The 27489-nt window shown below is 39.6% G+C and overlaps 1 protein-coding gene across 1 annotated transcript in view; it reads right to left on the bottom strand.

The window, feature by feature from the left end:
• Positions 1-327: 327 nt before the first annotated feature.
• The window catches only part of USP7 (ubiquitin specific peptidase 7), a 104762-nt gene continuing 77600 nt past the window's right edge, over positions 328-27489 (bottom strand). Inside the window, exons 16-31 of the mRNA XM_032786069.2 lie at positions 24090-24224; positions 19440-19541; positions 18506-18611; positions 17970-18062; positions 16613-16680; positions 14339-14439; positions 12828-12981; positions 11878-11945; positions 9557-9665; positions 9384-9461; positions 8860-8960; positions 8153-8252; positions 7068-7187; positions 4616-4687; positions 4172-4262; positions 328-1678 (exon numbers count right to left, since the gene is read on the bottom strand). Of these exons, the coding sequence (XP_032641960.1) occupies positions 1572-1678; positions 4172-4262; positions 4616-4687; positions 7068-7187; positions 8153-8252; positions 8860-8960; positions 9384-9461; positions 9557-9665; positions 11878-11945; positions 12828-12981; positions 14339-14439; positions 16613-16680; positions 17970-18062; positions 18506-18611; positions 19440-19541; positions 24090-24224 (1605 nt within the window). The 3' untranslated portion in view covers positions 328-1571. The remainder of the gene's footprint in view (positions 1679-4171; positions 4263-4615; positions 4688-7067; positions 7188-8152; positions 8253-8859; positions 8961-9383; positions 9462-9556; positions 9666-11877; positions 11946-12827; positions 12982-14338; positions 14440-16612; positions 16681-17969; positions 18063-18505; positions 18612-19439; positions 19542-24089; positions 24225-27489) is intronic.

The following is a 27489-nucleotide window of genomic DNA, read 5'->3' as shown; positions in this document are numbered from 1 at the left end:
ACAGCTTTACAAACAAACTAGTAAAATATTTTTTTCATTCATCTTATTTGTACATGGTTCCCTCCTGGAAAACCTTTTATTTCCTAAGCTCGAATGTGACTAGTTAGAGGCAAAACACCAACAAAAAAAAATCAATCAAAAAAATTCACAAAACAAAACAATCCCTCCCAGACCACTCCCAAAACCCCAAACCAACCAAATCCAGGGATATACATTGGCAATACTGGAAAAAAATATACATCTCAGTAAAACCTTAATATAAATGAAAACTGTATTTCCAAGGAGAGTAGAAATCTTCTTCAACCTCCACGTCATCACTCATCGAAGTAAAATTTTATAGAAAATTTTATTCAACATACAACATTTTCCAGCAAAAAAGGCAATATACAGGAAGAGTTGTTGTACACTGCGGCTACAGAAACAAAATAAAGTACTGGAAAAGAATGTAAAATTATAAGTGTGAATTGCTGATTCTATTTGGACTGCACTCAACACTAGACACTCAGCTGGCATTAGCTCCAAAACAAAAGGAAGCAGTCTGGGGACTGAAATAAAACTACACACAATGAGTATCAACATCAGTGAAATTCACTTGCAGACTCACCCAACAAAATTAACCTCCAAGTGTTAAATTGTACATGTTCATTAAATATACAATTTCATTTTTTTCCATTTTTTGTTTTTTTACAAAGTCAACAGCTTACTAAACACTAGTGAGCATGCCCTCTGTGCTGAAAGGCTATTTCTTGTGTTTCTTCCCCCATCTCTTCCAATGTTAACTAAATTAATTATATTTATAATCCTTTCACCTGCTTTTGCCAACTCTGAGTGTCATTCTATTTGTCAAAAGGCAGCATAGTAATCCTCAATGGTATTTGTCAATGTTTTTAAATTTAATAAAAATACCCAAACATCTTTTAGGACCCAGAGCATCCACTTGGCAAAATGGGATGCATGGTAGCAACAGAACAACATAGGAACTAGTTTATTAAAAAAGGATCCTATGAAGCTGGAGGAGACAAAAATCCCGAATAAGTGCCAACAATGTACACAATGAAGTAGAGATTGCTATTTATTGATGTGAGTTTTTTTGCATTTACAAATGCACAAAAATGTCATTTAAAGTATAACTGAAGGAAATAAATCTGATGTGAGTCTAAACATAAGACTTACTAGCTGCAGTGATGGGGAATACCACACCAGGAAGGGCAGCCAGACAGCTTATGCCATCTATAAACGTACTACAGACAAATATTTTGCCAATGTCAACTGTTCTACTAAACTCTTCCCTCATTATGCTGACAATTGCCTTCCATTACGTTTACCATAAAATAACTCTCATTGGCATCCAAGCTTTATAAAAACACCTTCATTTTGCTCAAAAAGGGCAGTCAATAGATACAGAGAAGCCAAACTGAACAGCCTCAACAAAATAAAATTAACATCAGCAGCAAATCCTCTTGCTGAAGACTTCAGATATAGTGCACGTGTACCAAAGTTCTACTGTTGTTAAAAAGGTGCACACACACACTGATATTTGTCCCTTGCCTTGAACAAATTGGTTGCGTAAGTCAGTTATGGATTTTAATAGCTTTTTCAAGGTAAGTGTAGCGACTTCTCTTTGGGGCTTTATTGAAATGGTCAAGCCCTAGCCATGGCCTTGGATGAGACATGTTGCCTAGAAGAGGGAGAAAAAAAAAAACCCAAATAAGCTTTTAAGACACAGTAGCAACCTTACATTTGCACAAAATATTTGCATGCCCTTACATGGAACAGCCTGAATCTTACAGTACTGAAGCACTTCAGAAGTCTGTAGAATGTTTTCATAGCAACCACTCCACTTCCACTAATACCCTAAACTGTGTCCTTGGATCTATTGGATACATACTTAGCTGTTGCTACCACAATTTTACAGACATGCTAAAAGTGAGATATTGATGTACTACTTGATGCCCAAAGACATGAGTCTGAATGCATCAGCTTTCATAGCTCTCTGAATAAAAGAAACGGGCCTATTTTGAAGAGGAAACTACCATCTAAGAATACCAAGTATCAGAGGCTGTAGTTTATTATTACCCTATTTTTGGTTATTCTTGCCATGTGATTTACTTGGGACTTGTCTACACTACTGCTAACTTACGTCGCTCAGGGGTATGAAAAAGCCACCTGGCAAGTAACACAAGTTACATCGACTAAGAGTGGTGTCTATACCGTGCTATGTAAGCAAGGAAATGCTCTCCCGTCGATGTAGCGCACCTTCACCAGACATGCTACAACGATGCTGATGTAGTGCAGTAGTGAAGACAAGCCCTTAGATTTAATAGCACTGAAGTACACTCACATCAATTAACTCTTCAGTTGGAATTTTTGAAGAAATTATGCAACTGAGCGCCCGATTTTAGTCCTCCAAAAAAGTTTACAAACATTTTGAAAGCACTAAAAATACAGGAATTTTGTCAGTCGTCCAATTCAATATTTTGTGTTGCCAATGGTTAGTTTTCATTATGCACTGTAATATCTTTAGAACACTGTCTCTATATTTCTTACAAATGGAAGAGAGTTCCCTGTAAGGTGTCCACAATGCATCAAATGTTCTTTGGAGTGAAATGAAGAAGACAGTAGCTTAAAAACCCTACAGCAACAAGGACCTGACACTGGATTCAAATCAGCCAACTGCGATGACTGAAGTGTGAAATACTTGACCTTTTTCTTCTAGAAGGTTTGTGTGCATGCACTTTGGATAAATTTTCCCCATTGAAAAAGTAAATTTTCTTTCATCTTGGCATAATGGACAGTGCATTATAAAAACAGATGTCACCAATGCCTTTTAAAGAGATACCATTGCACACCATAACACTACTTAACACTGATTAATGACAGGAAACTTGTACACCTCTACCCCGATATAACGCCACCTGATATAACACAAATTCAGATATAATGTGGTAAAGCAGCGCTCAGAAGGATCAAATCAAGTTTGATATAATGCGGTTTCACCTATAACATGGTAAGATTTTTTGGCTCCTGAGGACAGCGTTATATCAAGGTAGAGGTGTATTCTTGTTTAGGTTTTGTCTAGACTAGGATTTAAAGGTGTGGTGTTAAAAAGCTAGCTAACATGTTTTAAAAGCCTACTTAATCGCTGTGCCTTGTCTACACATGTGCAAAACTGGTCTAATTAAGTCTAGGACAAAGGTTTAACTTGAACTGTTTAGCATGTGTTAAAGTCTACATATTAGGCCAGGTCTACACTATAAACGTACACTGATTTAACTACATCGCTCAGCGGTGTTAAAAATCCACAACCTTGAGTAACACAGGTACTACCCTTTCCTAGTGGGACCTCTAAGAGAAGGCTGTGGTACAAACACTGCTTGCTTTTCCCTGGGTAAAAAGCCCACAGAGTGTATTGGCTCTGCTTGTCTCTGTGCAAGCATGGTGAATGGAGCGCTAAGCATTAGTCAAGTAAAGAACACGGTGAACAGGGTACACAGACAAGTACAGATTAGGTTACATTTCAGCACAGTACTCAGCTCTTAAAGTATATCTATATAATATCCCTAGTTAACACTCTGTTCCAGTTTGATTCCACCTTCAGTGAACCCGTATTATGGTCTCTCTTTACAATAAGTGGATTAGAAGAATCTGAGTTCAACCACCTTTGGGGGAGTCTTAAAATTAAGAAGTTTATAAGAATGGAGCTTTGTACTAGACAGCAATATTACATATGTACGTTTCTCCAACAAAAATGAAGAAACCAAATATTTAAACAAACTAGAGTAAGATGAGCCATACAGCAAAGCTTTTAGCTTACATTGCAGCTTTCTTCTCTTGTACAATATGTTGTGTGCGCACATGTGTGTGTTCAATAGTACTCAGCTACTTAGGCACACACGCTTTATTTGACTCATGGGGGAATAATAAGTGGTTCTGTAAGTCTGTGTGGGTATATATACATTAATGCAAATATGTATTCTCCCATGTTAACACAACAGTGTACATATACATTTTATGTTATATACAGATACATGAGTGAACTACATAAAGCATATTGTGGGTGGACACTAATATACCTTTTTATTTCCTGAGTCAGGGACCACTGCATAAGTAACAAATGGCAGAGTAACTGCTGCAATTTAAAACAATAGAGTCAAATTAACCAGCTACTCACCGGGTTGGGGTTCAAAATCTTTCAAGTTCACTTCATACTCATCTTCATTCAGGTACTGGTGTCGACCCATCATTACAATGGCAAACTTAAACTTCAAAAGGAACAAACTGTTAAGATTCTGGATGGAAATAAAACTCTACAGTTTTTTCAACTATTTATATTTGGTATAGTAATGCAGAAAGCATATTAATCTGAAGTGGCACATATTCCAAACACAGGAAGAGGAAACCCTATAAAGTATTATTTCCAATATTCCCACATGGCACCTTTTTCCTGCCCCTCATCCCATAATCTGATGGAAACTCAACAGTATTTGATCTAAACCGAGTCTCTTATGGTAAAACAGCTGCTCTATAATCCTTAAGTACATTGTATTACAGCTTTTTTTATTTTTAACTCAGGATTAATAAACTGCAATATGAACTCTCTCCAACATGATGTTACCTTTTCAAATTCTTTTTCTTGGATGTCCAGCATTGTTTGAATCCGCTTCATCACCTCTCTGAAATGTTCACCCTAATAATTTTTTAACAGTAGATATCAAAAAAATATAATTTAAATAATCATGATAAAGAGAAATTGGATAGTAACTGTTGTGATTTTCCTGCCAAATCCTGCACTGCAGTACAATGACATAAATTATCCAGTTATTTCCAGAAACTATTACAGAAATTTCAGTACCACTTACTATGACAGGGGTGGGGAAACTACGACCCGTAGGCCGGATCCGGCCCCTCAGGGCTTTGGATCCAGCCTGCGGCGGCACCGGCACCATGTCCCTGCAGCCTCCTTGCGTTGCCTTTGCCTCCAGGCACAGTCCCCCGCAGCTCCCATTGGCTGGGAACAGGGAACCTGGTACCTGGAGGCACGGCAAGGGCAGTGCATGCCTCCCCTCTCCCAGGGGCTGCAGCGCTTCCGGGAGCAGCACGGGGCCGGGGACAGGGCGGGCAGGCAGGCAGGGAGCCTGCCCTAGCCCCAGTGCACCCCACTGCCACCCCGGAGACGCTTGAGATAAGCGGCACCAGGCTGGAGCCTGAACCCCTCCTATACCCCGCCCCACAACTACCTGCCCTGAGCCCCCTGCCGCACCCTGCAACCCTCCTGTCCCCCAACCGCATGCCCTGAGCTCCCTGCCACACCCCGCACCCCTCCTTCATCCCAACCCCCCGCCCTGAGCCCCCTGCCACACTCCACACCCCTCCAGCAACCCAACCTCCTGCTCTGAGCTCCCTGATGAAACCTGCACCCCTACCCCCTGCCGAGCCCCCTGACGCACCCCACACCTCTCCTGTACCCCAACCCCCTGCCCTGAGCCCTCTCCTGCAGTCCACACCTCTCTTTCACCCCTGCCCTGAGCCCCCTCCTGCACCCCAACCCCCTTTCCATAGCCCCCTCATACACCCCACACCCCTCCTCTGCCCCAATTCTTTGCCCTGAGCCCCTTCCTGCACACCGCACCTCCTCCCACACCCCACACTCCCTCCCACACCCCAACCCCCTGCCCTGCATACAACTTCCCCACTCAGATGTGGCCCTCAGCCCAAAAAGTTTGCCCACCCCTGTACTATGACACAGTAGTAAGTGAAATCTACATTTTCAATTCACACTGGTTCATCAGTGGCTTGTATGCAAATTGTTCCTAATTTAATCAAATCCTTGTTTAGATGTGTTTGCACAACTTTTGACATATGTGTAAATCAGGCTAAGGCCAAGATACAAGTGAGAAATATTGCAACCGAAAGAAAAACAGTGTTCTAAGAAAATGGAAATATCTTCTTTGGAACATTGTCATTTTAAATCTCTATAACCTGTGAATTTTTGCCCTCAGTAGCATTATCTTTGAAATTAAGTACCTCTGCCTTGTGTTATTTTATAAACCCACAAAAGATGATGTAGTGGAAAACACCAAAAAGAAAAAGGTTCAATCAAAAGTCAGCCATTAAGAACATGAAAAAACAAAACAAGTGGCCTCCCTTAAAAATAATACTAAAGGTTTATTTGGCACTAGTCACAAATTCCAATACACACAACTAGTTCTGAATTCTGTGGCAATACACACATTTCTGGGTCCAAAAATCTTACAAAACTAGATAATCTTTGTATGAACTGGCATATCAGAACAACAAAAAAAAGATGCTAACTTTGAAAACGATTGGGTTAGAAATCTGAAACTTGCAGGGGTTTATTGTGCTTGAAGATAAAGTGTATGCTAAGTGTTAAAAACAAGTCATTTGAGGTAAGAGCTATGAAGGTATGTTGGAACATGGCTTCTAGAAAGTTAAAAGTATTATTTTTCACAGCCATGATTAAAAAGAGAGAGCCAATTTTCTTCATATTAACCAAAAAATTAACCTTTAGGCAAAGACTAACCATAAGAAATTTCAAGCCACGAGGAATATTTTAAATACAATTGTGCCCCAACTGATATCAGGGTCTCATTACGTTTGGCACCACACACACACACTGCCTCAGAGATACTGCAGTCTAAACAGAGGTGAGGCAATATTATAAATGCTGTATATTAAATTCAAATATACAATATTAAAATAACCACAGGCAAGAGAGGAAGTCTCTCTATTTTTACACATGGGGAACTGAGGCACAGAGATATTAAATGACCTGACCAGGGTCACAAAGGGAGTCTGTGGAAAAAGCAAGAATTGCTGAATCCCAGTTCACTGACTTAGTCACAAGACCACCATTCCACTTGAATTTTCTTCCGTAGTTCAGAACAGATGGAAAACAAAATGTCAGACTAGAATAGTTCTGAGAAGCATTTCTATAGAGGTGATGCTCTAATACATAAATTGACACCTATCACACATTTGTTTGTATAGGAAGTTAAAGAAATGTTATGTAAATACCACCACAGGGGAACAACAGAAACATGGTGTACCTGGTGTATCCTCAGCAAGAATGGAATTCCAAATGTCCCAAAAACCTCTTTGTGGAAATGTGCTACTGTGATTAGCATCTCATTTTCCTTATCTATATCTACCTGGTCCAGAGGAATTTCCTATATTAAGATATAAAAACGGTGATCACGATAAGTTTAAACTGCCACAATAAACATTAACATGAAATATCAGAAAGCATCACTGACTAATGGTCTTTACATGATTAACAATTTGACCAACAACACACGTTGTTCTTTCTTTTTACCATTCCTTCTGAAAATAGCTTTTGTTTGATATGACATGGAAGCGGCCCTATTTCTAATGGACTTCTGTTATTTGCCATTTTTCTTTAACTGACAGGAGAAGCCAGGAGTCCTCAGGAGCACTGATTTGCTCATGAACTGCTAGTAAGCTGCTGCCACAGTAATAATGCAATGCTCTCTTTCTTGCTTCCTTGCAATACAAATTTATATTGACAGCTTAATTTCATTTTCTACTTATGAGTTCTGATGTAAGCAAAGTTCTCAATGCTTAAAGTGAAAAAAAAAAAAAAAAAAGTTTGCCGCACTGAATGTAAATTTTGAGAAAAGTCAACCCAACCTCTCTCATTTGACTTAAACATTCAACCTTAATTAAGAAGGAAAGGAATAAAGTATGCAGGCACAAACAGACTTATTTTCTTATTGGAAAATAGGGCCTAAGCATAAAAATATACAATATATATGAGCCCCTATGTCAATCTTGGAATTACTGCTGAGGAGGCAATTTCCTCACAGATAGCTCCTTACAAAGCTTTCATTTCCTGTTAACATTTTATGCTCAAATGTTATTGTAAGAGTGGAATTGTTACAAGATCAAGAACTTCAAGCTATTCTGAAGTGAAGGTGAAACTAGGTTTTACTATTTTTAGAGGGATTCTCAAAAAAAAAAAAGTCAGTTAGCTAGTTCATTCAAATGGTCACAATATTTGAACATCAGAATCTAAGAATGGATAATTACTATTTGGAGAATGCAGCCCTCTCAAAAACAAGTGCCTCATATTTCTTTAACGAACAAAAAACAAAACAACAACAAAACCATTTACCTCTATTCGAAATGTTCGACTTGTTGCTGGTGATAAACACTCTAACAGCTCATCTTCCTGATGGACACCAATTATTTTGTAGCTTACAATTTCTAGAAGCCTTAAAACCAAAATGAATAGGAAAAGAATTAAAAATCAATGCAACATATCTCTACTAAATCTTTAGCATATTACTATATCCAGAATTAAATTTAATACTGAATAGTTATTTTAAAAATGTATTCCTACTTTGGAATAATTAAGCAGTAAACTCAGTCCTGAATAGCGAGTGTATCTGCAGCATAAGCCAACAGATGTTTATTTAAACTATCTTCTGAAGTCTCTTCAAGTTATATGACAGTCTTTATTTTTGGAAAATTAATGGCATGAACTGTTGGATAATGCAATAAATCATTGTAATTTGTCTGAATTTGCAGTTGAAATCTATGAATGTTAAATATCGCTAGGATTTAATTCTAGGAAGTGGCATAAGAATTTTTTTTTAATGAATTTAGCTCATAATTATACTTGCAGATATTCCAAAAACTAAGAGCTCTAAAGCCCTTAACAATTTTTAAACCCACAGTGACAGACTACGTTAACGTGCATTTGATTTTTCACTGTATTTTAAATCATAAAATTGTTCAGTTAGGTGAAATCCACATTGTCATACCCATTGATCTATATTTTAAAATAACTTGTTTTCTTTAGCTACCTTTTCTACTTACCTTAGTTTTCCCGAACCCTTCTCACAGAGTTCTACTGCTTTTTTACATTCTTCTAACAGGTCCCGTACACACCCATGTTTATCTGGATATAGTGTTATTTCCTTTACAACACAATATTTAAAATGAGACAATCAATGCATAGAGAAACTGAAACCAAAGCACATAAAACACTGAAATCTGACTTATTACTAGACCTTGCTCAACAGATAATGATCACTGACGTGTACATAAAAAACAAGGTTGTTTTTTTTAAAATTCTCTTTCCTAGAAACAGTACTATGGAAGCCACATAACATTTTCAGGACACTGCCCAGAAAGCAATGGATGCAACTTTTCTTCTTAATGGAAATTTCAAAGAGGTACAATGACTAAAAAAACCCAACACATAACAAATTTTATGTTTTTGGTTTAATCCTTAGAAGTCAACATTATATAAGATGCAACATGTTCTCACAATACTATCCAAAGGCTTATGGGAAAAGAAATTACAATCAATCCAGTGTGGTAGCTAATATTGTACTAACCTCTTCCCTAAATTGGCTATTTAGCCATATGCACTTAAAACTTCTCCTGTTTTCAAAGTCAGTAATTTTCATTTTAAGCTAGGGGGAAAAAAACAAAAAACAGATACGCTTTAGAAATACTTGTAAAGGCAACAAAAGCACAAAAGCACAGTAGTATAAATAAGGACTCATACCTGCTGATAATAAAGTTTTTTAGGTTGTCTAGGTTTGAAGAACTGCAGGAGATCTCTTAAAGTACCTTCATAATTATGTCTAAGAGGATTACCTGGGCCATCCCTATAACTATACAAGAAAACAACATATAAATATCACTTCATAATCCATCATCACAAAGTAAACATCTGTTAAGAATGCAAAATAAATTTAACTTCCAGCACTCAAATTTATAAAATTTCTCCTTGGTATGAAACTGGCAGCACTATATTCACAGTGATTTAAGGGGAGATTTTCAAATGCCCATAAGAGATTGAGAAGCACAATTCTCAGTAACTTTCAATGGGAGTTTTTTTGTTTCTTTAAAGTCACATCTTTAATCTTTATGCAATGGCAGACAGAGGTTCCTCCAACATTTAGAATAAGTTAGTGCAGCAATTCCTATACTTGCTGTCATTTCTAGAGGCTTAATTTGTGGAGGTATAGGAAAAAAATAAAACAACAACATTTCCCAGTGAAAACAGTATAGAATCTATAAAAAGCTATAGTGGGTTACTAAAACTAGGTACATGATCCTTGAGTATCAAGGAAGATATTTAATTTTAAAGAACTATAACTTACATTTGCAAGAGTAAGAACTAGGGCATAATTTCTCTGCCTGTCACAGTTTATCGGCAGACATGCCAAACCCGCGAAAAAAATGTGAGTTGCTTGTTGGCTAGTTTTGGGCTTGTAGTCTGCTGTAGCTTGTTGCTTCTTTTTTTTGACCAGCTCCTGGCAAGCCGGGGCAAGGTGGGTAGAGAGTCAGGGGCGCACAGCGGGCTTACCACAGTCCCAGACTGCATGCCGGGGAAATCTTGTCACGCAGAGCGCTGGGGTTCTTCGGGACTGGTTTGTTTTGAAATGGGATTAGCTTGACTTCTGGCTTATTGTGAAAGTCGGGGTGCTTATTTACCGCGAAATATCTGGCAACGGTGGTTATGGGCCCATATACACCACAGGAATAATCACTGATGTGCTGTTCTTTCTCATGTTATGCCATAGTTTTTTTGTTGATAGACAACAGTTTTACAGTTGTGTCTGGAAACAATGCACTGACATACCAGCTTCAATGATGAGGGTGGCTGCTGATGCTCTTATCTTGTGTGCACCCCTTCAGAATAGAGAAGGGCTCTATCCCACGAATGCTCATTTCCTCCTTGATACTCATTCATCATTCCCAGATCTCCAAGAGACAGTCCATTTCCCACTAAAAATATGCCCTCACTTTGAGATAAGCCACATACTCTTCTTTCTTGGCACACTTAGCTTCTACTACATTGTCCTGAGACATCCACCCATGGACCAACACCTCCCCACGCTTTCCACTGATCCTCTTCCACCAATGAAGGAGCATAAGTGTGATTTCCTTAACTTCCTCTTCTTCTACTTTGATTCCTCATCCCATTGGTTTGTGTCTATCATTCCTCATCTGATTCTTTTCCCCCACCAGACAGATTCAGGAGGGAAGGCCGCTCTAACACTTGGTTAAGGCTTACTTCCACTACAATCCAATGATATATTTTGCCATTTAAAATGCATAAGTATCCATTTGAAATGAACCCAAGAAACCCTAATATTTAATAGTTTTAGATGTAATTAAGGAAAAATACTTTTAATTGGTTTTGTATATAGACTAACTGTCCCAGAAAGGCATATTCAATTCAGTGGTCAAAGAGTGCTATATGAAAGTATTAAAAAAACCCTCAGTATCTGCGTCAGTTCAGTAGAATAGAAAAAATCACTAATATGTCAACTTTAGAAATGCAAGCTTGCAATTTATTTTAGCTTGGAGTCTTTCTTCTTGAATGCCATTTCTCCATTACCTCGATATAAAACTGTCCACTGTGGCTATCATCCTTTAAATGAAGGATTCCCCTTAAAACCAGTCAAGATAATTCTTTGAACTTGCTGCAAATTGATGCATTCAAAACCTACGTGAGCCCAGAGAGATATCTGCTGCCTGAGTGTTTTGGGCAGCAATGAATTAACAGTATACCTATCACCTAGGTTAATGGTCTCTTCACATATCAGTTTGGTCGACAATGTAAAACACAGTGATCACAATATGCAATTAAATGCACGTTTTATAAAGTTCTTGAGAAGATATATTTGGTGATGTTAGCTGAAATAAAATTTAACTAGGCAAAGAATTAATTTTGTGGCAATGTGGAAAAAGCTATTAAATGAAAACCTAACTCTAATCTGTTAGTTTTAAATTATTTAAAATTAGTTTAAAGATATTCGTGTAAATAATGACAAAGCTAAACTAAAAAGTTATGTTTACAGGAACTCATCTTACCCTTGGGACTTGAAAAACTGTAGTAGCATTGGGTCTGTATTAAGTCTTTGTGCAACAGTCTTCGCAACCTGTAGAAATAAAAGCTTTTTAAAACTTCTAAACAACAAACCATTTATGACACTGCTTTGTCTAGGGTTATGCTTAATATTACCTCCATATTAGATTCCAATAATCCAGTCAGAGACACAGAATACATACTAACTACATTAATAGTGACAGAGTCCAAGAGCAGAAGTATTTGGTATATTAAATGGGTGGCAATCACCAGTTCTTGAAGATTCTAGGCCCATTAGCACCTTGTAGGAAAATTAGGTTGCATAGGTATACATGAAGGCATAATTTGGCTGAATCTTATTACTGGTGATGATACAAAAAAACCTGAAAACACAGCAGTTTTTCAGATCCCAAGACTGATGGGAAAAACTGTCTTAAAACAAAATATTTTTTTCTTGTACATGAGCAAATTTTATTCGGAAGTCATTCTCGGAATGCAAGCAATCCTACTATGTCATTTTTAGAAAAACAGTTTTCAAAGCAGAACAGCATGTTAAAGAAGGAAGTTCTTGTTTTCATACAACCGTTAGTAATAAAAAGGAAAACACTCTGGAAAGGAAACAACTGAAGTTGTGTTAACATAGGCAGACTATCTATATATATCCAAATTTTCTGTGAGCAGTAAGCGGCTCTTTAATGAAAACTTTAAAAAGGCAAGGTAGAAAGTATGAAAAGGAGACTGGAATTGTTTCTAATAGAACACACAATGTGCTTGGTGAAAAAACAAGTGAAAGCACAGCTCAGGCCCTAAAGAACTTTGTCTAAGAACATTTCATCCAAACAGTGGTATCTTGACCTACTAATTAATCTGAACCTGATTTTATTATATAACGCCCCCACACGGCTGTGAATGGGAAAACAAAAGGAGAGGAAACAAAGTAGAGTGGAATACATACCTGAAAGTAATTCATTCTATTGGACAAAGTAACAACAAATCCGGGATCATTGGGGATAGTTTTATCACAGAAAATGACATCAACACGGTGGTAAAGGTCTCTGAAGTATTCTTTTGCTGTTGGCAGTTCACTGTTATCATTTTCTGGGTCGTCCCTACAAAAGCAGACAAATTGTACTATCTACATCATACAAGCAGTTATGGGTGTTAAACATGTTCTACAGTAAACCAGAAATATTATTGAGAAATACAGAAATGAAGTTAGGAAACCTTTATAAAGATCCACCATTTGTACACACCAACACTGTAATTGTCAGCTGTGATTCATACCTTTTGAATATATATGTGCTGTGCAAGGACTTCTAACACATTTGCAAATCATAGGTACTTACTTGGCAGCATGCTGACTCCATTTGTTTCAGAGCACAGTCTAATGGCACTGGTTCCCCCTTCCCTCCCCGGTATGCTACCACATACCTTTACTACATTGCTGAAAACATCTGACATTCTCATGGAAGGTTTTTATTAGTCACTTCGCACAATGGCTGGATGTACAATAGCATCCCCTGAACCATAGATGTGAAATGTGTATAAACATTAGTATGGGTCACTACTGACTGGTACCCCTATCTTCTTGGCAGAGCAATAGCACCAGTGTACAAGCTGTGCACTTACCCAGAAGTCAGCAGCCAGCCAAAGGTGCATAACACCAACTGGGTCAACAGGGAATGCGAGTTCCAAGGCATGACATGAGAAATACATTCATCTCACATAATCTGGGGTAAGAGTGCTGAAGATAGACTAGCTGGCTTCCACCCACTGTCAGCCCATGGAGAGAAACAGAGCAACACAGTTGGGTGTGACCATCAGGAGTAAGAGCACAGAAATTCTGATTTATAGCCCTGACAAACTTAAGTAAGATCCCTTTATTGGATATAAGCTGCAGGAGTTCTCCCTTTGCCTTGGAAATACCTCCAATAAGCACCAACATCCTTATTATTTGAACATGTGCTCAGTTAAGTCAGAAGCATGTCATCACTGTAGGCCAATGTGTGACTAGTAAAGGAACATGAGTAAGAGGAAAAGGGAGACAGCTTAGTTTCAGGCTGAAGTTATAACACAGAGACTTAGACTAGAATTACAGCTAGGCTCTGCAGTATAGTATTTCAGTTACGGTGGCTTCAAGGGCAAAGCTGCAGAATTCAGACTACCTGGTGAACACAGATCTTAACATTATCACAATGTGAAGATCTATTTCAGTATTTATTGGTTTTCTAATTCAGGTGAAGAGGTATTTTTAAATCTTATGAGTGACAGTTTAATATTCTTAATAGTTTAATTCCCCCACCCCAGTAAGTTGGTACTGCTGACTATGTCTGCCATTAAGCAACTATGCTTCTCAACATTTGAAAATCATTGTTAAAACTGCTAAATAGAATATCTTTCTCCACTTAAATTTAAGTGAACCAGGTGATGTAACCATGATTATAACCATCCCTTCAAAACACATACTTCTGAAACACTATGATGTCACCATCCATGAGTTCATCAAGAGCCTTATCAAGAGATACATCATAGTCTTGAATTCTCTCTGTTAAATTCGGTTTAACTTCCTGCAGTAAAAACAACAGGGAAAACAATTAGAAGAAATAAATGACAAAATAAGAAACCCTCACAGCTGCAAAAATATTGTAATGGAAGATGACTCTTTTCCTTTTTCAATCTAAATTTAAATGAATGGGGGGGGGTGAATTTTGATTTTTTTTAAATTTAAATTATATTTCATTTACAAACTTCACTGCTCACAATAGTTTACTATTTCTACTTTACCCATGAAATTTGCACTAGATTCTCTTTTAATTAAATTGAATCAATTTAAAAATGTTTTATATAGTCCATCAAACCACCTCAATAGCCAGCCCCAATTCAAAATTCTCCAATGCTCCAAGACTTATTTTTCAAATCACACAACTTTCAGAATAGTAGTGGAACCCAATTAATACTAGTTTGTTTTTGGCAAGGTGCAACTGATTCACACTATAACAAGCTGCCCTCTCCTTCTCAAAAGGAGTGGAAAGCCCCCAGAGTATTAAATACACACTATTTAAATAACTATAATACACACATATTGTGAGTTGTTTACTGGACTATAAATATCTTTGTTTAAAGGAACAGGTGGCAGAATCTTTTGTGGTCCTCACCCATACTACTTAAAAGAAGGAGCTTTTATAAGTGATTGTATATATGGAAGTTCCCTGGTAGGAGTTCTGCCTGTTAGTACGGAACTCTGTACATGCCCCAGGAACCACCAGTGAGAGCAGTATGGCTGCTAGCAAAGCAGGCACCTAGTGGCATACGAGCTCTCATTCCTACTGTAGCAAGGGCCTCACTGCAGATTCAAAACCCAATAGAGCAATTTGAAGTTGTTATAAACATGTATTGCTCCTACACTTTGGTGAAAGGCTGTGGGAGCTCTCACTCGTTGCCTGCTGTCTCATATAGTGTGGTGGAGGCAAGAGAGGATGCACATTCCCTCCCCACAGCTGGAGACAGGTCACTGCAGATTCACGAGCACTGGGAGCCATAGGCCAGCCCTGCTAGCAGCAACAGCTGTGCTATCATGGTGACTTGGGGAACATGCATGGATTTAGTGCTAACAGCACAGAGTGGCTCACCCAGGACTTCCATGAAGATAACTGCATTTTTGGGGGGTTAAAAGTTTTCCTTACCTCAGACTGTGCAAGCAGAAGTTTTAAAGGGTAGGACTTTTTAGTCACAAAATACTAGTGGTGTTTTTGATTGTTGATTTTAAAGTTAGAATTCCAATGATATTCTCTTGTGCCCATGTATTCAAAAACTTCAGAGCCATAGCTTTTAGGGGTAGAGCAGATTAACCAAACATTGCTGGGCACAACATCTTTAACAGTGAAAGCTCTGTTTGTTAACTGTAGGATGCACAAGCTGTAAAGTTTGTTACTTTAAAATATCTGCTAGAATATGCAGCCAGATCATAATTAACAGCCAGTCCTGGAGGAGGAGGAATGTTAACAACCTTGACAGAGTTTAACAGAGTTTTGTAGCTAAATTATTAGTCATATTGATGCAAAAAATCAAAAAAAATCTTATAAAGGATTTTGACTTTTAATATTGGAGCAAGTGTCAGAGCAAGTGTTCAGAAATTGAGTTTCTGTGTATTCAGCTCCAGATTAAAGGAAGCGGTAATGATTTTTTGAATAGTACAGAGAGCTAACATAAGTATTTATTAAAATAAAAATACATAATCAGATGCATTTTATAAATTAATTTTCAATAGTTCAGGGACACTGATCACTCTGAGTATTTCCATTCAGTGAATGGCACCATTTTATCTCAGTGCAACTTGTCTCTTGGTGATACAGCATTATACCTAATCAACAAGAGGTGGCTAACCTCATGTAGCTGATTAAACTTCACTGTTAAACCAACTGTTTGTAATCAAAGCTAGCTATTAATTTTTTTTTTTTAAGTTATAAAATTAACCTTACAAGCACTCAAACTGACTGATTTTCAGAGTTTCCAATGGGACTTAAGCCTCAGTTGGCTGTGTGTGTGGTGATGGTTTCTTGTCTAAATGTAATATCTAAAATTATTTTATTTCTCACTTAAAATGTTATGTTAGTGACATGTTCTTTGTATTTATATGTCATGGTTAAAATCTTTTATATACATTGCAGTTTTTCCTTAGAGAAAAACTTGCTAATGACACACAAACCTAGATTTATTGTAGGAAAAATAATCAATCCAAACCTCATAGAGGATAAGGTTAGTTTCTTGGGGAAATCCTGCTCTCTCACACATAACTGGAAGCAAGTCACCTATTGGAAAAAAAAAGAAGTGTGAAGTATGTTATAGCTTTCGCTAGTAGCGAAAGCTATGATTAAGGTTGCAAAAAGGTTCCATTATAACCCTCCAAGTTTTCAGATGTCCAACTTTATGACAAATTTCTCCTTTAAATTGAAACTTCCCATCCTTACGTTTAACCCAAAAGGGGATTTATTTATTTATTTTTAAATTTGAGGAAATTTTGCACAGCCATCTCAATTCTGCTAGTGTAAAATAATGCCATAGTTTTAACCACACACAAAAAATAAACAGAGCTAGAGCAAAACTGAAAAGTTTTACGCATAACATTTTGCATGCAAGTTACTGTTAATGTAGAGCAACATTTGCTTTGCTTATGGGCAGAGACATTAACAACAATAAGAAATCCGAGTATCATGTCTGAACACGTTCTGTGCACATCCACTAAGTTTTTCAGTGGAGCTTAATGAGGCTCTACCGTCTGTATGATGTCACATAGGAGTGAGGTGCACTAGAACTTTACAAACACAGTCTAACCAGACAGGCATAGGGGCTGCAGCTGCTGCTGGGACAATTTGCCTGAGGTCATTTTGCAAAATGTTGCAGCAGAACACTTGGCAAGAACACAAACTCTAACATTCAGGAATAAGAAAGAAAGTAGGAAAAGCAGATCCTGAGACTTTAGGGTGATTCTGCAACATTTGCTGTAGTCACCAACACACTGTAAATCCTAAATTTTTAAATAAAATTAGAAAGCTACAGCTAGCCCAATACAAAAATCAATAAACTGCTGCCCCATTAACCCAGCCTTGCAGATAACTCTCTACAGCTAAATCTCAGCAGCAAAGACGGAACTCACAATTCCCCCACCCCATTCATTTCAATGGCATGTAAACTTCAAAGCCTCACTGGGAACATTATAATTCTACAATTATTGAGCAAAAACAATTTTCTCTCTTTATATATATATAAAAAGGCTCTTAAGTTATATTAATGAATCATTAAGGCTTCTCAGTTAAATTTAAGTTAGGAAATAGAAATGTTAAGGTTCCTGCAACCATGTTGCAAACCTTGCATATTTCATGCCATACTTCTCAAAATATACCAAATTATACATTTATCACATAAACAGAGGAATAGAAAATACTATGCACGTCTGACAGGTTAATGCTGCTGTAGAAGCCTTTTTTTTTGTATTTCCTGAATTTCGCTTTCAACAGTATAACTAATATTAAATGCAAAATGTTATATTTATATAATTGATCATATTATATTACAGCTCAACAAGAGCTTAAAGACTTACGTATTTTACAGGATATAGGTGTGTAGATATGTCCACAGTAATTCAAACTCCGAGTCTTTGGATCATACATCTTCAGAAACAACATCACATCATCTGCAAGTGAAGACGCAAAAAATACTCTGAAGTAAAGCCATAATTTGAGCACATCTGAAGATTACCTAACTGTAAATTCCATTTTCACACTCAAGGCCACAGCAGTCACAAAACAATGTCTTTAATTAATAAGAAAACACGTAACCTGGTAACAAGATAATTTCCTTAAAATACTTTTTAAATATCAAAGCCAAATAACCCACACACAGCTGATTAAATGAATTTTATTCATTCTACAACATCTGAAATCTCAGTCTCTCTCCACCCTGGAAGAGGACAACACAAAATGAGGTCACGTGATCAAACTAAACTGAGAGTCACAGTCTGATAGACATCCTGTGCATCAGGCAGAGTGAGCACCATAGAAGCAGCACTCAGTGATTTTCAGGCACATATAGAATAAGAGATTTTGTATTTTCTGAAATTTTAGCATATATACTTACGATCTTTATCAAACTTGGGTAATGTTGCCCCAGTAGCTGCCATCTCTGGATCTACTGTTTCCAGGAATATTGTCCATGGATTTTCATTGTCACTGAGCTCAATCATCTGTTTGTTTAGGAAGCAGAATATACAAAACACAACATGAACAAAAAATGACTTTAGATGAGTTTCATATAGGCAGAAAACTTAGTGGAGTGGTCAAACTGCATAATTTAAATTAAAACAAAACAAGAACTTATAAGGAATCCTACACTGTTGGGAAAAGTCCCTCATTTTTAGCTCTGTTGGTGAGAGTTAAAGATCATATGCAATCCTCCACCAGCTTGCTGAAGTAAGCAAAACAATAATAAATATTGCTTTTGATGTGTGTTTTTTAAAAGTTACACAAGTTTTAAACTGCACAGAATTTAACTTAAAGTGAACTCTCTTGTATGTTTAAAAGTATTTTATTTCCATCCATATCCATTATACTAGCAAGAACAAAAATTAAGGATAAACTTAATACAGGGGCTAGTACAATTTTTCGTATCCCTAATTTTATTGATATTTATATGCAACACTTTATTTTATGAAGTTTCTAAAGCATTCATGGAACGCATAACATATTTGCCCTTACATTTTATATTATGTAGTAAAATTTAAATAAGTTAGTGTCAGTGACAGATGAATAATGATTGTCTCTTCTTTCATTACAGTAAAAAGATCTAGATCTGCCAAATCTCAAAATCAATCCACCAAATCTCAAATCTACTCTAAATCAAAAGGTACTGTACACTGCTCCCAGATTTAACAGGTTTTTCTATGGTGTTACAAGGGACATCGGTTAGTTTCCAACACTTAAGTTTTGGGTGTCCCGAGGCCACATCTTTACTGTTGGAACTGTAAATGAGACAGACTTAGAATTAACTTTCCCTTCCATTAGTAAATACTTACAGTTTTATTGCCATCCGCTTCATTATCTAACATCGCTGGTCGTTTAGTTCCATTACTTCTAGCTTGCATCGGCCACAACCGTATTTGATCCTGTGGAAATCCCTAAGTTAAACGAGTCAAAATTATAAGAAAAATAATAAAAAAAAATTAATACACTTTAATAAAACCAGTCAAAACTAGTCTGTGAACAAACATTCAAACTAGAACAGAAAGAAGTTACTCACCTTGTGCAGCAAGTGTGTGTGTGTCACTATGGGTGCTCCACTGTAGGTGTGCTTGCCTCCCTGCACTGCTGATTGCAGAACTTCAGTAGCAACGTCCATTAAACCCGCACATGTACTCTCATTCCTCATGCTGCATCACAAGGCTAGTCAGCGATGTGGGCTAACCCCTCGCTCAGTTCCTTCTCTACCACAGTGTCATTCACAAGAACGCCGAAGTAGAGGGGAGGAGGGTGGATTGTGGAACACCCACAGGGACACACATCTCAAAGAACCATTGTTACTGCACAGGGTGAGTAACTACTACTTCTTCGAGCAGTGTCCTTATGGGTGGTCCACTGTAGGTGATTCCCGAGCAGCATCCCTTCCAGAGAGAGACTTCTTTAACTGACCCAACTCCAATGACAGCACAGTGGAGTCGGAAATGGCATCAATGGCGGAGTCCCCAGTGATCCCATAATGTTCCATAAAAGTGTGGACTGACACCGCTCTACAAATCTCTAAGATAGCGACATTCTTGAAGAAGGCGACAACGGATGAGGAGATGGACCTTGTAGAGTGTGTATGAATAATATGTGGAAGGGTTATATTGAGAATCTAGTAACACTGTCAGATGCAGTTCGAGAGACACTTGGAGAGCCTTTGGGCTGATATTCCTGAGCCCTTGAATCTTTCTGCAGTAGAGAGGAAAAGTCTGGGGGACTTTCTGAAAGCCTTTGTCCTGTCCAGGTAAAAGGCTAATTCTCTCTTGATATCTAGAATGTGCAATATAGCCTCTCTCATGCTTCGGTGAGGCTTGGGATAGAAGGTTGGAAGATGAATCAATTAGTTCATGTAAAATGGGGAGGTTACCTTAGGAATGAATTTTGAATGTGGCCTGAGCATAACTTTGCCCTGAAAGAATACTGTGGGGGGTGGGGGGAGAGATGTGCCATCAGAGCGACACTTTCCTCTGTTCTTCTGGCTGAAGTAACTGCGATCAGGAAAGCTGTTTTCACTGAGAAACAGGTGGCTATGGGTTTGAAGGGAGGCCTAGTTAGTTCTTTCAGCACCAGGTTTAAGTCCCATGTGGGAGGAGGAAGTCAAGGTTGTGGGAGGAGGTTTACTATACTCTTGAGGAACCGTTTGGTGATTGGGTGTGACTGCACTGAGTATACCTCTACTGGGAGGTGGAAGGATGTTATAGCTGATAGGTAGACTCAGAGAGCTTACAGACAGTTCCAGTCTTTTTAGGGCCAGAGTATAGTCTAAGATGTTGAAGAGTCATGGATGTTGGGAAGATCTTTTGGGAAGTACACCAAATTCAAAACCTGGACCATTTTTGCACACAAGTATGTTGTGTTGAAGACTTTCTACTGTGTAATAATGCCTCTTGCATGTCCTTTGAACAGGAGTGTTCTAGTTATTTGAACCAAGGAGCCATGCCTTGAGACAGAGAATCCCCAAGTTGAGATGTGGAGGATAGCCATTGTCCTGGGACAATAGTACGGAGCGACTGGGAGAGCCATCGGCAGGCATGTTGCGAGCTGTGACAGGTAAAGGAACAAGGTCTGTCTTGGTCAAATAGGAGTGATCAGAATGATGTGTGAACAGTCTTTTTTTAAAATTTTCAGCAGGACCTTCAATAGTAGGGATGCCGGGGTGGACGGCATCACCTAGGGAGCACTGTCTTATCCCTGCTCTGGAGCAGTAGCAGGGACATTTCTTGTTCGAATAGTGAAAAGGGTCTGCGGTCGGTGTCTCCTACTGCCTGAATAGATCGTGAAGTACTACTGGGTCTATCTCACACTTGTGGTCATGTGGGAATTAGTGACAGACTATCTGCTATCAAGTTATGTGCCTCCGGGAGGTAGTCTGCTGACAGTGTGACAAGGTGGGAGACACACCAGTTCCATAATCTCATCGCCTCTGCACAGAGGGAGGGTGATCAGGCTCTCCCTTGTTGATTTATGTAGTACATGCAGGCTATCTGTTACGACTCTTGTGTGTGATCCTTTGATCACCAGGAAGAAGTGGGTGCAGGCATTCCTGACTGCCCTTAGGTTGAGGAGGTTGATGTGAAGGGATCTCTCTGTGGGTGACCATTTGTGACAGTACTAAGCCCCGTTTAGATATTTGCATCCCTCCCTACCCCACATGAGCAATGTGTCAGTGATTAGAAGAAACGAGGCGGTGATTTGCAAAACAGGGATCCCTTTGAAAAAGTCTGTTAGGTCTTTCCACCAATCTAAAGAGATTTTGACCCAGGTGGATAGTGAAAGGGGTTTATCTTATCTGTCCCTGTTTGGGCTGTAAACAACATCTGGAGGCACCACATGTGAAGCTTTGGCATGTGGTATTACCGCTGTGCCTGCTGCTATGTGCCCCGAGTTGCACGCAGTATCTGGCTGATATTTGTAGGCTGTTTTGAATGGTCTATATGAGTGTGGCTAAAGAGAAGAAACTGTTGGAGCAAGGGGAGCTCTGGTCTGTAGAGCTGAGGTAAGCGCCTATGAATATTAGGTGCTGCACTGGAGTGAGGGTTGATTTCTAGGTGTTGATCTGTAAACTCACTTCTGTAAACAAGTGTATTGCAGCTAAGGTGACTTGGTGAGCCTCTTGTAGAGACTGGGCTGAGGAGGTAATTGTCCAGATACAGGTAAATCATGATCCCTTGGGAGTAAGTGGGCAGCCACTACTGAGAGAACCTTGGAAAATACTCTTGGGCTGATGACAGTCTGAAGGGGAGCACCCTGTATTGACAGTGGTCTTATCCTAGAGAGGATCTGAGAAATTGTCTGAGAGTCGGTAGGATTGAGATATGAAAACAGATGTCCTCAAGGTCGAGGGCTGAAAACCAGTCTCCCTGTTCCAGCGCTGGAATGACTGTTGCTAAAGTGACCATCTTGAATTTTTAAGCCTTGACAAACTTGTTGAGAGCTTTGAGGTACAGTATGGGTCTCGAACCTCCTTTCCTTTTGGGTATTAGGAAATAACAGGAGTAGAACCCTTTCCCTTCTAGATATTTGAGGTACTGGTTCTATGGCTCCTAACTGGAGGAGATGATCTACCTCTTGTCCCACTGGGGTGGCAGAACAGAGGTTGGTGGTGGTGCCCATGGATGGCCATGCCAAGATGGTGATGGTGGGGCCATCTGAGGATATCCTTGAGACTTTGCTGATATTGGGCATCGTAAGGAGCCTTTGAGGAGTACTGAGATGCCACCTCCTCAGGTTCACTGTCCGAGCTCTCACTGGAGAGCAGGGGAGCATGGCAGAGCAGTGGGGAAGACTCCTGTGCCAAGCAAACTCAGTGCGGAGGTCCCGGTACTAAGGATCCCTGGAGGGCAGGAATTTCAGTGGTGCCGTTCGACTCAGTGCTGTTGGCAGTACTGTGGGGGACAGGAGTCTTGCCCATACTGTTTGCTCTGGTGCCAGATGAGGTGTCGAGGACGGTACCGATGAGGAATCATATACGGATGTTTTCTTAGAGGAGTGATTACTCCTGCCTTTGTCCCTCGCTGCTGTTGACTCGGTGCCTGTGCCCATCAGCTGTAGGCTTGTCAACAGTATCTGCCACTGAGGACTTCCATGAGCACCGGACCGAGAAGGTCTTTGTGCTGGTGGTAGTGAGGATACCAAGTATGCCAGCGAATGTTTACGGCTATGTTGGAGCTCAAGTGTGGGGACTTCCGCTCCTTTTTTGATGATTTGTGAGAGGGGTCAGCGCCTTGTTTCTTCGACTCACAGCCTTTAGATGTTATGGGCTATGGGGAAGACTGACATCTGAAAGGTGACTCGTGGCACGGGTATGGAGAGTGTTAAAGAGCCGCCTCCTTGAACATAATCTTTTGCCCGAGTTCTCTACCCTTATGAGACCTGGGCCTGAGCTGTTCGCAAAGACCACACCTTTGTTGAATGTAGACTTCCACGAGGCAACAAATGCACTGGGCTTGCTTTTCTGCGATAAAGGATTGCCTCTTTGCAAGACAGGCACTTCTTGAAGCCCAGGGATCTGGGCATACCCTGTTGGGGGAAGGTCCCCAACGAAGAGAGAAGCAGGAAAATAAAATAAATTTTGTTTGTTTGGTTTTTTTTAAAGGGAAAAATAAGGAGAAAGAAAAAAAACTATAACTAGAACTACAACTAAGACTTAGGAAGCTAACTAACTACAGAAAAGCAAATAGCTCCGTTTCTAGCCTGAGTGTGCCAACTAGCCTCATGGAGCTGAATGAGAAGAGACAGTGAACGTGCAGGCCTATCGCATACTGCTACCGAAGTTCTAAAAACAGTAGCACAAGGATGCAAGCGCACCTACAGTGGAGCACCCACAGGGACACTACTCAAAGAAGCAGTCACATATACCAAGAGAATGCAACAATTATAAAGCGAACAAAATGTAATAACAAAAAGTGTATAGTTAGATATTGTGCTACAGAAAAAAAACTTACCATTGTTTGAGACAGGTTTTGAACAAATTCTGCAAGTGTGGAGTTTTTTAATACTTTGAACACAGTATATTTCACTTTTTCTTCATCATACATATCATTGCCTTGGTGGCCACAGAACTGGTCCTCTGTCACGATCTGAAATTGAACGTTTTATAAACATTACAGCTGAAGAATCAGAAACACTGTTGATGTACGCTTTGCCTCCGAATTTAACTGGTTTATTGGTTAGTGTCAATGTTTACACTTAAATCATTTTGTGTTAAGTTTTCAAATATATAAGCTATTAATGAAATTTAAGACAAACTATGTTACTCAAAACCATGTTTAAAAATTCACAAATATACCAAATGTTCTGACAAAACACAGCACAAAGCCATTAACATTTAGGCCCAAATCTTGCAAACACTAACCCTAACCCTAATTTTAGCATTAGAGAAGTGGCCCTGCATTCAAAAGGAATAGTCACTGACGTGTTTCCTGGACTGGGGCCTGAGTTTCCAGGAATGGGGCCTAAAACATTATGGAGCAGTTTCTGATCAGTATACCAGTTCTGCAGGGGAGTACAGGAACCACACACCCAGGAGATCTTGCCACTGTGGAAAAGCCCCAGTTTAAGTAGAATTTCATTCTGGTGTAGGGCCTGCACGGCCTCTACTAGTAGTACATAATGGGGTCGACGGAAGGAGTGACTAGTGACTCTGCCTATTTTGTGCTGCTGGATGGCTCCATAGGAAGCCATAGCAGTACAGTATATTGAACAGCAGCCACAGGGCTTATTCTAGGTAACACTGGAGACTGCTCTGGTCCCTTGCCATCTAAAAATGTGAAGATGCAAAGGTAACATAGTTCTCCTCCACGGTGAACTCAGCTCAGCTGCAGTCCAGAATTACAGGCTATAACTAGCTATATTCCAATTTCAGAAAGTAATTTATGGGAGATCTCCTGAGCTACTCTAACACTGCACTGAAAGAGTCTAGCCCTTTTCCTCTAATATAATAATTTAATCCTCTCTAAAAAGCCCTGAAAAGTTATATTCTTGTATAAGTACAATAAACAGTGGCCCAACAGAAATATATGAATATACTGTTATTTCCCCGCGGAGTGCTATTAATTTCATCAGAACTCAAGGTGACATTTGCAGATGTAAGAAATGGTAACTTACTGTAACTGTGGTGCTTTGAGATGACATGCAGACGTGTATTTCACTTAGATGTGGGTGCACCCAATGCACTCGAGCTGGAGAATTTTGCCTATCAGTACCTGTAGGAGGTGGCACTCACATCTGCTGGCCATAGCACCTCCTAGGGCTACATGAGGCAGCACTGCGACGACCCGTCTCTGTTTCTTTGCACCGAACGCCCAGACTCTAGACTCTGATGCAGAGGGGACAGAAGCTGGGTCACGGAATACACGTCTGCATCATATCTCGAAGAACCACAATCATAGTAAGTAACCGTTTCTTCTTCTTCAAGTAGATGCAGCTGAGTATTCCACTTAGATGACTCTCAAACAGTAACCATCCCAGGACATGGGGCTTGGAGTCTATCCAAACAAGGATTGCAGGGCCACCTTACAAAAACTTGCATCCACCCTGGGAGATGCAATAATGGTATAATGCTTCGTAAGCACATATATGGACAATCACAGCACAGTCCTGCAAATAGGCAATATTGAGACATCACTGAGGAACACCTTTAACTATAGCTGTGCTCTCACAGAATGAGCTCACATCTGCTGATAGGCCGTAGCTGAATCTATTTCATATGCAGTCTTTGTTTTACATTTAGAGGTAGTCTGTGAAGAGACTGCTTGACCCTTCGTGTGATCTGCATAAGAGACAGGTGAGGCGAAGCACAAAATGGTTTAGTCCTCTCCAGATAAAAGGCTAGATGTCATTTGGTATCTAAGGTATGGAGAAGCTGCTCCTCACGTGATGAATGCAGCTTAGGAAAGAACACAGGTAAATATATCACCTGGTTCAAATGAAACAGAGACCACTTTAGATAAAAATTTTGGATGCAGTCATAAAGGCACTTTGTTCTTATCAGAGTTGTGCATAAGGCGGTTCTGCCATCAGAACCTGCAACTCTCACGCTCTTCTTGTGGACGTTATCGCTACCAGGAATGCAGTTTTCTGACACAAAAGCGGAAAAGAACAAGATGCCGGAGGCTCAAATGAGGGTCCAATTAAAACTGCTAGGACTGTGTTAAAGTCCCATAGAGAAACCAGTTCTCAGAGCAGATGGAGACGAAGAAGCCCTTTTAAGAATCTTGCTACTATAGTATTGGAGAAAATTGATCTTCCCTGAATGGGGGGAGTGAAATGCCGACATTGCTGCCAGATGCACTTCCAATGAGCTACACAAGTCCTGACAACCTGAAGGTACAGCAGGCACTCCAAGATGTCATGAATAGAAACCAGTATCAGCTGAATTCTGAGGGCCAGTGATCACACCGAAAACCACTTCCATTTAGCTGAATAGGCATTCTGAGAGAAGACTTTCTACAGTTGAGTAGAACCCGTTGCATAGCTACCAAAAAATGCTCTTCTTCCTCATTCAGCTGCAAAGCATCCATGCTGGGAGCTGATCATGGGATGCAATGTGTGACTGATTCTCTGTGAGTAGGTCAGAATGGAGAGAAAGGAGTAAGGGAGACTGAACTGACAGCATGAGGTCAGAGAAACAGCATTGCCTTGGCCATATTGGGGCCATGAGAATGAGCTTGGTGTGATCCGCTTTCAGCTTAAGGATGATATGTGGGATGATCAGGATCTGGGGAAATGTACACAGGAGAGCTGATCGCTAGCTGACATGGAAAGTGTTGGAAAGGGAGCCTGGACTGAGGCCCCCTTGAGAGTAGAAAGGTAACATTTCCCTTTGTCCCTTGTAGTAAGCAGGTCAACCGTCAGAATGCTCCAAGCTGCGAAGATGACCTGGAGGACACTTGTCTTCAGAGTCCACTCATGAGTCAGGGAAAAATTCCTGCTGAGATGGTCCACAAGATGATTCTGGACTCCAGGCAAGTGGTCGGCTCTCCTCAATGAAGAACTTCCACAAACTGATTGCTTCTTGGCAAAGTGTGATGGAGCGTGGTCCCCTTGCTTGTTCAAATAATATGTCATGGTAGCATTTTCAATAAGTATGTGAACCACTGAGCCTGATACAGTCCAGAAAAGCACAACATGCATTGCACATGGTCCATATCACATATCTTGAACTTTCAGTGACCCCAGGTGTGCTCCTCAACTCATCAAAGAGGTGTCAGTGACAATAGCTCTGGTTGGCAAGGACCGGACAAAGGGAACACCTTAGCATATGTTCTCTGGATGCATCTACCACTGCAAGTAGTCCAGGACCTGTTGAGGAAGATGAAACAATCTATACGGTATGACGAGCTG

Source organism: Chelonoidis abingdonii, chromosome 9 (genome assembly GCF_003597395.2).
Source record: "Chelonoidis abingdonii isolate Lonesome George chromosome 9, CheloAbing_2.0, whole genome shotgun sequence".
Classification (NCBI taxonomy): domain Eukaryota; kingdom Metazoa; phylum Chordata; order Testudines; family Testudinidae; genus Chelonoidis; species Chelonoidis abingdonii.
Note: the sequence above shows the minus strand (reverse complement) of the source record. Positions and strands in the feature narration are given on the sequence as shown.